The sequence below is a fragment of the Serinus canaria genome, chromosome 10 (genome assembly GCF_022539315.1).
Source record: "Serinus canaria isolate serCan28SL12 chromosome 10, serCan2020, whole genome shotgun sequence".
Classification (NCBI taxonomy): Eukaryota; Metazoa; Chordata; class Aves; order Passeriformes; family Fringillidae; genus Serinus; species Serinus canaria.
In genome coordinates this window covers 19,279,574-19,293,009 of record NC_066324.1, presented here as the reverse complement: position 1 = coordinate 19,293,009, position 13,436 = coordinate 19,279,574, and the positions used below count along the sequence as shown (strand labels likewise).

The 13,436-nt window shown below is 40.2% G+C and overlaps 1 protein-coding gene across 3 annotated transcripts in view; it reads left to right on the top strand.

The window, feature by feature from the left end:
• The window catches only part of SCAPER (S-phase cyclin A associated protein in the ER), a 138,711-nt gene that overhangs the window by 121,866 nt on the left and 3,409 nt on the right, over window positions 1-13,436 (top strand). For all 3 annotated transcript variants that reach the window (XM_050978442.1, XM_050978441.1, XM_050978440.1), the window contains exon 30: window positions 12,110-12,301. In XM_050978442.1, coding sequence (XP_050834399.1) covers window positions 12,110-12,301 — 192 coding nt within the window. The remainder of the gene's footprint in view (window positions 1-12,109; window positions 12,302-13,436) is intronic.

Genomic DNA, 13,436 nt, shown 5'->3' with positions numbered 1-13,436 from the left:
GTCAAAATCATAAGAGGGCAATTTCCTAAATATTTCACATTCATGGAACAAAATCTTGCAAGAGCATCATTTGCCACTCCTTTAATATAACACAGGTTTGGCTTCGTTTGTCACGCTGTCTGTAGAAGTCTTTAGAGTTAGTTGAGTAGCAAATGAAGAAGGAAGGAGGAAAGTGCTTTTTTCTTTCAGAGCTTGGAGCCTGAGATTCTCCCCAGCTCCAGGAGCTCTCCCCCCTCCTGCTGGGTCCCACCCAGAGGCTCTGCCAGGGCTCCCACTTGGTGTTTGCACCACGCCTGGCTCTAGGGCAGCCCCAGTGATTCTGTCAGGAGCACTGAGGACAATGGATTCCCGAGGAACACATTCCTGAGTGTTTTGATAGTGCTTGCTCTGTTTATTTTAAAAAGGCTGGGATTTTGCTGACTCTGCCCACATATAATATATTAGTAATATTCCCTTCCTTCTTTCCTATTTTGTTTTAACATTCATAAAGCTTTTCCAGGGCAGCTGCTGTCACTGAAGAAATAAATCAGTTATGGAAGTGCAAACTGCAGAAGGCAAGGAGGGTTTCTTTAATATTTGAAGCTCTGCAAAGCCCGTGGTGAGGCCTGAGCTGCCCTGTCTGTTCTGTATCCACACGTGAGCTCTGTTTACTCCAGAGCCAGACAGCCCCTGCTCCCAGCTTCACTGGGCATCTGCTCCTTGGCAGGGACCTGCAGGGAAAAGGGATTCTCTTCTTCTGGCCACCATTTCATCTGCTGCTGTGCAAAACCAGGTCCCATGATACCAAGGATGGACATTAAAGCTAAACTGTGTAATAAAAATAATGTCCAATCTTTCAATAGCCAACCCTACTATATCAGACTGTAGAATTACAGTTTCTAATTAAAATAGTCTTGTTAATTTAAATTATCCTTCTATTTCATTACATTTTCATTCCCTTTTATTGTTTGATTTAATTAGTATAATGAATATAATTAGCATGTGCTGTCAACTCACCTTATTTGCATATTATATTGAATAATTGAATGTGGTCCTGTAATTAAATTAACAGGAATGACAGATGATTTGCTTTCTTTCACATTGCTGCATTGGGAATAGAAATCTTTCCATATTCATTGCAGTTAGGGAATATTTTTCATCTGGAAAGTCCTCACAAGTCAGATCCTCAGACTCAGGATCTTGCTGATAGGCTCCAAAAGAAGTTGCATTGTTCATTTGCATTGCTATGCCTTTATTTAAATAAAAATAGCTTTTGTTCTGCCAGTCTTTGGTACACACTGTATTTAGAGGGCTCTAGAAGAATCCCACCAACTTTAAGGGTTTGTAAAATATTAATTATTTGCTTTTAGAAGGTGCTGTTGGTAGATTGCAAAATAAAATCTTTGCTGAAAGAGATAGGAAAAAGAGTGTGCAGCTCTTTAGAACTTTGTTAAAAGTTCTAAGAAAATAAAAATAGGCTAAAAAAATAAAAATAGGCTAAAAATAGACTTGTAGATAGAAGTAAAAAGTTCTCTCAGAAGTTTTTCAAAAATTTACATGCACACTATGTGTCCTTGAAGAAAGGATTTCATTCCCGGAAGTCTTCCAGCTGCATAAGTCTCACTTATTTCTCTGTCCAGTCCCTCTGTCCCCAGACATTTGTGTCCATTACAAGGTCTAGTACTATAAACTCATAAATAATTGAAATGTTAATATCTGATGATTCATATCCTGAAAACAGAAGCACATGTAATGATATTTAATAGTATCAGTCACCTCCTAGAGATTACTCCTTGCTATTCAGGTGTGGAAAATTTGTTGCAAAACATGTTTCAGGCATCCCAGCTAACTCCAGGTAAAGGAGTAAGGAGCAGTGAGATTACAGGATATTTTGGGAGGGAATTTCTCCCATGTTAAATATGTAAAATGTCACACAGCAGTATCACAGGTAAAAATATAATGTGTAAAGAAATTGAAATATTGTATGGTAGGCATAGTTCTGAAAGGATCTTGAAATTAGGACTCACTTGTGGCACCCAGAGCGTGATAGTTAGTTCCCAATAAAGGTTTCATCCCAAGATTATTTTCCCTTTTTTATGAAATGATTGATTTATGGTCACATTTTCTTCGAAGCATTTCTTCTCTGTGGTTAGTCGTTCTTGTGTCCTAAAGCAGCAGGAGCCTTTGTCCCACGGTGTGTATCACAAATACATATCTGTGTATGGCACATCCTAGCTGTGGTTACAGATACTGGGCTGCAAGGGACACTTACAAAGGGATTTAAGATTACAAGTGACCTTCTGGAGAGAAATTATTTTGTGCTTTTGGCAGAGTTTGTACATGCTGAGTTTTAGAATTGCGCCAGTTTTCTCTAGTGTTAGCGGGAAGGAAGAAAAATACTTCTAAAATGGAAAAATTGTGAACAGTCAACAGGAAAACTTGCAAATTGTAAAATATGTAGAGTTTCCATATGGGTTGTTTACTAGAGGCTATCATTAAACTTTGATAGTTTATGTTGCTTTTGGGGCTGTGGAGGAACTGGAACAATTTTGATCTGGAAGGTGAACTGTATGAAAACACGGCGCAAAGAGCAGAGAGGCAGGAGTTGGTGGTTACCGTGCAGTTAACATCCCTATCTGTAAGTAATTAAGATCTGAATTTACTTAATTCTGATTTTGTTAGTTTCTTCTCAAACAGGGATTTTTGGGAGTATTGATTTCATGTTGAGGTTATGGGTTTTTTCGTTAAAACTTCTTTTAAAAGCCCCACACCCTGATGTTTTAAAGCTTTATAAGAACAAGAAATACGCCTGGTAAATATTGTGGAATAGCTGATTTTGGCAAGTGAGTGATTCATGTGAAGTTGTAGTCTTGACTCACATTTAGAAGCACTTGAGCTTGTGAACAGAAATCCCCTGAGGATTAAAGTGCCCGAGTTAGAGCTGAGTACATTAAGGCAGCTCTGTAATGTATGCCTTGTCTCTCACAGCCTTACATCCTCAGCCACATAAATTCACTTAAGTGAACCAATGTCTTCAGGAGAGATGGCATTCCTGTCTGGGCAGTCAGGCAAAAGTGGGGATGCCTTTTAGGTAATTTGTCAGACACCTTTGTTGTTGTTTGAGCTTCCTGATGAACTTTTTCTTTTAAAGAATGATCCATGACAAAGCAAATCAAGTATGTCAGAGGCGTTTGGGACAGCACATTTCATGTGTCACATCCTAATTGTATTTCTAACATTCCAAAGTACATCCTGGATTTTTGGGGTTTTTTAAGAGGAGATGGGGAAGGTAATTTAATATGAGCAAAGACTTAGCGTGAAGTAAAGTGTATTTAGTTTCAGTTCATGATGGCTCATTCCTGTAGGGAGGAGAAGAGAGAGTGTGTAGGAATTAGTATGAGAAATTAATGCATTTAGATTTATCTTACTGTCTTCCTCTCAAACTGTAAACACGGAAGAATAAGCTTATCTCTCAATGTCAGAAAAGCCAGTAATTTCAACAGCCTTCAAATGCAGTGCCTAGCTGAGGCTTAGGGAAGAGGGGGGGCTGCCGCTGCCGCCGGAGAGCCGCGTTCTAATCTTACTCCTGGGTCAGGATAAAAGGAGTTTGGTGGTCTCAGCTTAATCCCCAGTGGAACTTCGTCCACATCGAGAAAACACCGCCGAGTTTGGCATAATCGTGCTCCATCAGCAGTTCGTTCCCGGCTCGGAGCTGGGCTCGGACGGAGGCAGAGCTTGCGCAACTCCGCAGCCGCTCCCGCCCAGCGCGGGATCCGCTCCTCACACGGGCTCTTCAAACAGAGCCAGAGCCTGCGAACCTTTAATCGGCCTCGCGAGCTATTGTCTGTCTCGCCTCATGTGTGAGGGAACTCCCTGTGCCTCTCTCATAAAGTCTCGGCTCTCCCGGCCCCGCAGAGCCGCCGTGGCTGTCCCCGGCCCCATGCCGAGGCAGCGGGGGCTGTTCTGTGTTCCGGAGCTGTCAGCTCTCCTTGGATGCAGCTCCGAGGGTGGCAGCCTGCGAGAGCCCCGCAGAGGTCACCCCAGCCCCTCGCGTCGTGTTCAGCTCGAGTCACACTTGTTGGAAACGATACTGAAACATAAAGAGCAAAACGCGTTAATGGAGTACTGTGGAAAATGTTTGTTGCTCGTCTTCCTCTCGCCTTGGTAAAGGGTAAATCGGAGCTCATTCTTCGTGGCAGAAAAGCACATTTTCTTGCTCTCTCTTTGAAGCTTTGTCTCAGACAGCTCTGTAATATGTCCAGTGGCTCAGTGTTTCACAAGCTTTTTAGCTGATGATTGGATGCTTTGACAAACCCTTTACATTTCTTGTGGAAACCGTAAGACAAAACGTGCTAGGAATAATAATCCCAAGCCTATATAGCTTACTTTGACCGGAGTTCCAGAGTGTGACAGGAAATATTTGTTTTTGAAAGAGAAAATGCTCTGAGACACACAAGAAGATTTTATGTGTTTTAGACTGTAATGTTTGAATTATTCACACCTTCTGGGGATTTTGACCCAAACTAGCTGTTTCCAAGGGTGCTGGCAGAAACCTCAGCCAACAGTTTGCCTGAACTTCTGTTGACTGGTCCTGTTTCTTCTCTGCCCTTTAAATCATCTTCATTCAGATCAGTTGGATTTCATTCGAGTAAATGACTGCAGAGTCGTGCCCAGAGCAGCAGCCTGAGTGTAAAGGGGTTCCTCATCGAAGCTGGGGATGTTATCTGAGTGTGCAGATGATTCTTCAGAAGCAATGCAGGGCTACAAAGGCTACAGAATAACCCCGAGGATTTGAGGGGTGTCGTGATGGGTTTTTTATTTTTTCTGACAGAAGAGATGTATTTCTCATACATTGGATCTAAAATAATACTTTCTGATTTAAAATTATTTGGCCAACGCTTGAACATATGAATCCTCTGTTACATTATTGTGGAAACACCTGTAATGTAACAATGAAGCTTAGAATTTTCTAGAAAGCAGTGATACCCTTTGGTTTAACAGGGTCCTTAAGTGTATCGTTAAAATGAAGTGTGATAACAACCTTGCATTTAAATATTTATTTTTATGTTAATAAATACTTAAATGCTATCACTTCAGAAGTTAGGCTTTTCTTTAATTCCTTCTCCAGGTCAGATATTAGATTATTATTTTCTCCTGCAGCTTGGACAAGTATTAAATTCACAAGTAACCTCAGTGCATATTAGAATTGCTTCCATTTTCCTTTCATCACATTGTAATGAAGTTTATATTTTACAAGATTTAACATTATTTATTTATTGTTGAATTTAATCTTAGATATATTTCATTTGTTGTCTTTTAACTGAGGGGACTTGTTAGTTGTCATTTTGTGCTGCATTTTTGCAAAAGTTTTGTATAAGGACCTTTTGCTAGATTTTCCACTAGCATCACTTTTGATAAACATTTTTACATTTTCAGTGCATCACTGTCCTGGTGGTTGGCCCTTGTCCTATCTTAGATGTTCATGTGTCTTAGGATGGTTACACAAAAACTGATGCAATAATTTTTTTCTGTGATGTGTACACAGAGCACCCTTGAATCTGCTTAAACCATGGAGCTCTAAAAGGACAATGTTAGCATGTGGTTTATAGGAAGGCTGATGTTATTCCTGAACCACTCTCCTCTTTGAAAGCTTACACATGACTCTAAGAAAATAAACACTGGAATTTTTCAAATAGACAAAATTCTTATTTTTAAATTTCAGTGTAGCATTCTGGAACTTTCTTTTTGCATGGAAATGGTGCTCTGGTTCCTGAGAAATGCCAGGAGGAATTTAGAACATTCTTTGCTCAGAGCTTTGCCAATAGTGGAGTTTGCAAAATGGAAGGAAAAGAGCTTGACCTTAAAACAGAAGAAGAGCCTAAGTGGTGACATATTCTGCTGATTAAATACTAGCAGTATGAGATCTGTTTATATAGAAGCAAAGAAATAATGCAGATCTAACTTTGAAGAGAAGCTCTGGACTACTAATATAAAGACTTATTTCTTTTACAAAGTTGTAAATAAGCTGCCATCAGACAAAGGGATTTAACTGTTTGATGGAATACTGTTAGAGGAATTAGATGCACAGTTCCTGCTCAATGAAGTTACTACTTGTTAGTACAAATTAGAATTGGCATTTATAGAAATGAAAAATACATGGATAAGGAACAATAGTGGTTCCCATAGCAAGTACCATCTTGAGATGCTGATGTTTATCATGGCCATGTTGAAGTGTGGAAGCACAGGTCATCTGAGATAGCAGAGAAGGCCGGGAGTGCCCCTCAGAGAACCATTCACTTTTTAAACTGAGCTAAGAAAATTGCATCTGAACATGAGCCACGTTAGGGCAGAAGAGCACAGACAAGTAAAAGGCACATTTTAATGCTTCATTTCATCAAATGAAAGGAAATTCTGTTGGGAAGGATGTTTTTCTAGAAAGTGAATGCAGCTCCTGGTAATAAGCACTGTATTTGTTTCTGAGTACCTGTGGAACACCCCGGGTCACTGCCAGGTTTTTCTCCAAGAGCCAAAGAAGGTTTTGCTTCAGGAAGTTCTGAACTTTCCAACTGCTTGTTCCTGTATCCACATTAGGATAACTTTGTCTCAGTTTTCACTTGAGAAAAGAGCTACAACTCCTGACCTTTGGTCAGAGCTCACAAAGCCCATCAGCCTGGCTGTGGGCTACGGAGACCACGGCATTTTCAGGCAGAGTTACTCACACAAGAGCAGTGCACTTGGATGGCTTGTAAGGTTTTGTTCAAAACTCCACATTTGGGCTTGTGCCTACAGATTTCAGTTTGCTCCTTGGCAATCTTTTTCCTTTCTCTGCTGCCTGTTTTCCCTTGCTGCTGATGGGCTGCAGAACGCGGGCGGAGGTCCCATGGCCTGCCTGGGGATGGTGCTGGGAGGCAGTGCCAGGCTCAGATGGCAGCACAGCTGCTGGGTGTTGTCTCCTTTTGCCTTGGCATGCCCCTGTGCCTGCCATGTGCCCCATCAGTGCCACTGCTGCCAGCTGTGCCTTTGCTCCCTAAGTTCCTTCCCAAAGTGAATCATTTCAGTTCTTTGTTTTGCCCTTCCACAGACAAAAAAATTTGCTGCTGGCTTGCTCTTCTACCTGACCACAAAATTAATTAGCTCCTTTAAAAAGATCATTCTACTGGGTTTATTATATATATTGACAGAAATAATTCACATGAATGATGTTTTTACAGACCTGCAAATGTCCAAGTGAAGCAAGAAAACCTAAACCCACCAGTAGAACTAGACTAAATATTGCTCTAAAAATCAGCACTTCCAGTCTGCAGTAATCCTGGGCTAACTTTGTGTGGTACACAAGTGGTGAAAAAGCTCTTGGTCTGACACTGAACCGTTTCTTTTGTTATTTGTAATAAAATATCTGACAATATTTAACATACATGCATAGAACCACTGGAAACACATCTGGGAGCATAATCTTCTTTAAATCTCTGGAAGATTGCAAGCAGAGTTTTAAATTCAGTTAGTTCCTCTTTTTAGAATGCAGTTACAGCTTGGAAAAAGAAACTCAGATTGTCACCAGAAATGCCACTCTATAATAAATCTTCACAGGGCAGTTAAATTGAACTGTTAGTTCTTGACAAATCACTAGCATGCATCTCCATTACATGTCTATTCAGAAGATATGAATATATGAATGATATGGATCTATGAATTATCAATTCACTTCAACGTAACTAATATTTGTTCAGTATTTTACAGACATTCTTCAACTTTCTAAATGGCATTTTAGTTTTGTTGATGAAAATTCTGTTTGTACGCTGCTACCTGATTATGAAAAACTAATTTCAAAAGCAAGAGGATTCCTATTGTAGCTTTCTGTAAAATTAACTGTTGAATTGTTCAGATTTTACATCTGATTTGACATGTAACCGCTGAGACATTCTGTGTCATTGCTGTACCATTCCAAAGTTCTGGATCCTGTTAGGATTTTATTACCCTCCTTTGACAAAAATACATACATATGCATTTTAAAGTAATTGTAGTTTTCACTGACAAAAGGAATACAGAGAAAGATGAAGTGAAGAACAAATATATATATGCAGTATATAAATAGAATTAGGAGGTGTTCAGCAAAACTTCTTTCCTTTGCTAATTATTGGGTGAAGGTTGTCCCTGTGTGTGCTACTCATTATCTCCCTGCAAGGAAGGAAAGGAGCTGCACTTTTATGATTCTCATTCCTGCAGCAGCATCAGAACTTTAATTCTGGGGCCCTGGGAGCTCACTAAAAAATGAAATGAGCTGCAGCATTTCCCTTTGCTACCCAGAAGAAAATCGTGCCCAAGTATTTGGATTTGTATGCTCTGTTAGCTCCTTAGCAAAGGCATCCAGTCCTGGGGAGTTCTCCTTTGGAAGGTGCCAGGGAGCAGTGGCAGGAGAGTAAGGCTGCTGTCCTGGGGGACATGCAGGGAAGGACTGAGTGTCCAGGATGGAATATCCTGATGGAATATCCTTCCAGCAGTCACATCAGGTCTGGAGCCAGACCCTACCTGAGTGACAGGGGAAGCCTTATCTCCCAGAGAATGATGAGTTCCCCTCACTACTTTATTACTGTTTCAAACCACATGGAGCTTTTAATTTTTTTGATTGATTGTCCTATTTTATTGCTCAAGTGCTGTGTGGCATATTGCTGGCTTTTGTCATTGGAGTCTGTTTGGAAAGACTGACTTTTATACTGCTTCAGGCTTTCACAGTGAGAAGTGCAGCAAACGGCCAAGCAATGCACTTTATAGTGAATGTTGGCCTGAGTAAACGTGAGGAAAACATGGGTTCCATCTAGAGACTTCAGAAATCATGAATCATGCTTTCCTAAACTCCAGAAATACCAGAGCAGTGGATGGGGATGATGGTTGCACTTGTGAGAGCAGAGTGCACTTCCCAGAGAGCCACACGGGAGCAGGGATTGCTGCTAGGGCAGGGGAGAGAGCCTGACCCGCTGGCTCTTGGAGATTTAGCCAATTAGCAGGACCTGCAGGGGCTGTAAGGAGGTGGGAGTGACAGAAGATAACTGATGGGCAGCCCTGCAAGGTGTTGCTCAGTGGAAAGGTCCCACAGGTCACCACGTCACTCACGGTGCTGGACAGTTGGCTGTGGGAGAGCTGGATGTGCAGACAGACACCAAGCAGGCAGGACTGGAGTCCTGAAAGTGAGGGTCTGAGTTGCTCCAGTCTCTCCTCAACGGGCTTTTACACTGACTGAGAGCAGTGTTGGCCAGTGCTCTCTGGTGTGCTAAACCTGAATTCTCACCCACTCTGTAACAGGGGCTCCACCTCCAGGAGGGATCAGAGCCTGGGGTTTGACTGGTGCCACAAAGGAAAACTCCCTTCATTCACCATGAAATAGCATTTCAGAAACCTATTTGCTGTGTCTCCTACCTGTGTGCTGTTGGGGTCTTCACAGGATTGTTCCAGCATTTAGTACATGCTGGGCCATAAATAAGGTAAACTAAGCTGGGATTTATTGCAGCTAAGCACATGCAAAACCAATGAAGTTGTATGAATATCTGTAAGTTTTGAGAATAAGCAAAATAAGTAAGGTTTTAAAAGGAAATACAGAAAATATCAGTGTGAGTTTCATGCTCTGATTTTAAAAAATAATTGTGGTAGCTTGGACTAATTTGATGGGGTTCAATTCAGAAGAAGAAAACCACAAGGAAATATTAATGGAATATAGGCACATAGCTGAAGTTAAGCAGGTACTTAAATGCTTGGCTGTACCGAAATGCAGTGATTTAATTAGGGTCCTGTTACATTTGACAGGCATATCTGATTTGCAGGCTAGAGAGAGAGCAACAAGAAAAGCTAATTCTAGGTAAATGCATCTGGATCCCAGTCTGTGGCAGGGGGAGAGGCAAGCTGCATTTCAGTAGGGAGCTTGTATCTCTTGTGTGAGAGCAGTTTGTAAGATGAGCATTCCATATTCCAGGCCTGCAAAAGTCCCTGGGATTATTAAGCCAAGTGACTATTCAAAAAGAAAAAGAAAAAAAAAAAATCAAGCAAGAGAGGTGCAAGGTTTTCATTTGTTTTCTTTGATTGTCCATCTGCTAAGTCAAGTGCTGGCCTTCACTTTCTGCACCCATTGACAGTGGAACAAGGAATATGTGCTCTGCTGCAGGTTTATTTGATTGGCTTTTTTTCCAGTAAGGGGTGACTCATGTTTTTTTTCTTCAGAGTACATAATATAATGGATCAGGTTTAGTAGCTGCATTAGGACAATGAGCTGAAATCATTAAATTGATTCCACATGTGATAAATACCAGATTAAAACATCCAGCAATCCCTCTATATCCCCTCCTATCTTTAATGTTGATAGCATCATAGTAGTAAAGCTGTTGAAAACAAAAAGATAATGAAATAATAATTCCATGGAAGCTCTTTGGGAATCTGCACTGTGAGATAGGCAGGACTTCACTAACTATCCATGGCATTTTTAGGACAGGTAAAGGAAGTGAACTGTGAAATGAAAAATAAAAAGTCCCAAAAACTTCTTTTCCTCTGCCTATTCATCAAGGAAATCGTGGCCATGAAAAAGAAGTCAAGAGTTCTCTTGTTCTGTCCTGGATCAAAAATGCCAATTGTAGTTATTTTAGTACCAGTTATGATTGATTTTAAATACTTTTCTGATTATAGAATTTACCACAGAAAAATAGAACAATATAATAGCCACTCTGGTTAATTCAAAATTTCAACAGTACTCCCAAACTTGGGGGCACCTCTTGCTTACAGGGTGGGAGCTGAGAGTTTAGAATCATCCAAATGCTTCAGTGATATTTTCCTCAGAACAATGTCTGAATGTATGCTTAATTCTCACTTTTTTGGCTGTGTTTTAAAAATTGCTCCTGTCTTTAAGGGCATTAAGACACTGCTACCAGTATTTTAAAAATTTTTTCATGTCTTTTTTGACTGGTGAACTGGAAAAAAATGCAAACTATTATTTTGTTCGTCTTGTTTTTAAACTGAACTGCATTATCAACTTAGTGTGTGCTCTGAAGGTATTGTTAAAAGTGCTTTGAAAACTTGTAAATCCCTGTAATTTATGTTCCTGTAGTCTCAACTGCTTCTTTCTGTCCTTCTGGTTTTAATTTGAATGCAGTCTTGTCTGGGTGTGTACCTGTAAAATTGTGTTTTTCCAAGTACAATTTACAGTCGTGACCCTCAGTTTTACAGTGTTCAGCCTTATAGGAGCTTCCTCCTATGCTAAAAAGCCAACTTTGGGTCAAACAGCTCTTTCATATTGTAATTGTCTAATCAAGGTTACTTGGAACAGATCCGATTGGGGCATTTTTTAGTTTATTGCAAAGACTTTATAAGAATATCAAGTGAAATGGAAAGGTTCCTTTGTAGGAGGCCAGTGATAGCATTGCCTTATTTCTTCAGATGTATACAGTTGTAAACTTAGCCTCCTTCATGACAACAGTCCCATTTATCTAAACAATTCTCCTTTTAGAGCCAATGGCACTGATAGAAACCGAGATAAGGAGCACAGATGGGAGGATCTCTCTGAGTCTCTCCTTACAGAAACTCCTGGCTGGGCAGCTCACAATCCCCTTTTCTTTTTGCTGCCTGAGAATTCGTGGCAGACATCTCCCCTGAAACACAGTCCTCTCGAATTGCCAGCTCCAGGAAGGATGGTCAGGCTTCAGGAGGGTTTTTAAAATCCTGGTGATTTCTCTTCCTGGGTTTTCTTTCCCCCGTGCTTAGTGCATTCAAATGGCAGGGGTCAGCGTTTTGTCTTTCATGGCTCTACCTTAGAATAGTCCCTGAGCTGTAATTCTTTGTCTTTTGAATTAAGGTATTAAATTATCTATTTTACTGTAATCTGTAAATTAATCCCTTAATTATTTGCTGTCTTTTTGAGTGATACCGAAAAAAGAACTTTCGGAGCTTTGTATTTTTTTATATTACTCCTCAATAAAAATAGTCCTTGCACACTGAAACAGAAGGTATTTGAACTAAATGTTATAGGCTTTATTTTTAGTACTTACTCCTCATCCACGCTCATTTTTTTAGCATGACTCCAGCACCGTTGGTGGTTAAGAGGAAGAGAAGAACAGCTAGATCACGTGGTTGAATTTGGTTCTGTCTGTATTTTCAGATCATTGTACAGTCTGGCCGTCACCCCACGGTGCTGCAGAAGCTCTGCCAGTTGCCCTTCCAGTATTTCAGTGATCCTCGTTTGATCAAAGTGCTCTTCCCGTCGCTCATAGCTGCGTGCTACAATAACCCTCAGAACAAGATCATCCTGGAGCAGGAGATGAGCTGTGTTCTACTGGCCACCTTCATCCAGGTACGGCTGCGCTCGCCTTGGCTCTCAGGGTGGGGATCTGCACTGCAGCACAGCAAGCAAACAGCACTGAAGTGCTTCCAGGCTCTCTGCAGCTCTTCTCAAACCACAGATGCCGCCTGTACTTGAGGCATCTTAGCACTCTGAAAGGTTCTGAGTGGTTCAGGTTCTCAGTGCTCGTGCACAATCCGGTCTGCGTTCAAGTTTCTGGATGTACTGGGAAGATTTTATGTAGATCTTAAAATAGTTACTGTTTAAAAAATTCCTGCCCATATAGCATATCTGGAATCAGTATAATAATGTGTTTACATACAAATGTACAGTTGTATACTGTGTACCATAAATTTACAGAGAGCTGGGTAAGTGTATGTATTTTATGCAGAAAATACACAAAACATATGTTACCAGTCTAATCTTGCAATCTTTATTTTTGACAGTGAGCCACCGAGGTCATTACAAATACTGTTTTGAATAAAGTTTTGCATTATTTTTCTTCCCTTTGTCTAAATTGATATGTTGTTTTATCCATCAGATTTTTTGCCTGCTTCATGGTTTTCAAGCATTTTATTGACTGTTTCCAGTGAATAAATGCAGTTTTCATAAACACCGTACTGTTAAAAATAATAACTTTTGGGAGTCTGTAACCCCGTATCAGTCACCTGAAAGTTACTGCTGTTGATAAAGAAATGTTAATCAAAGTCCTTTCCCTAATGCTTTACAGCTAGTCCAATAATAGGTTCCATACATTTCAGAGAGAAAGTACAAGAACTAAATATTTACTAAAAGTCTTTGCATAACATCAAACTTACGAGTGCAGCTACTTTTTATCCTTTTAATGCTGAAATAATTGCACGGCAGTTTTTTTTTAATAAGTTTGGAACTTTATATTAAAAACATTTGCCATATAGTAATGAACTTTTGCTTAAATACACAGCTATAATTCATCTTCTTTGGCTTTCTTATAGTGAAACTGAAAAATATAATTTATGCATTATTAGTAAGTGTGGCAAGTTTAGTGTGGGTTTTTTTCAGCTAAAAACAGGAAGTGGAGGAGAATGTTCCCTATATGAATAATTAAGGTTGTTTACATTGATTTCTGTTCTGTAAGAGGTGGAATGGCACTAAAATCCCCAGTAGC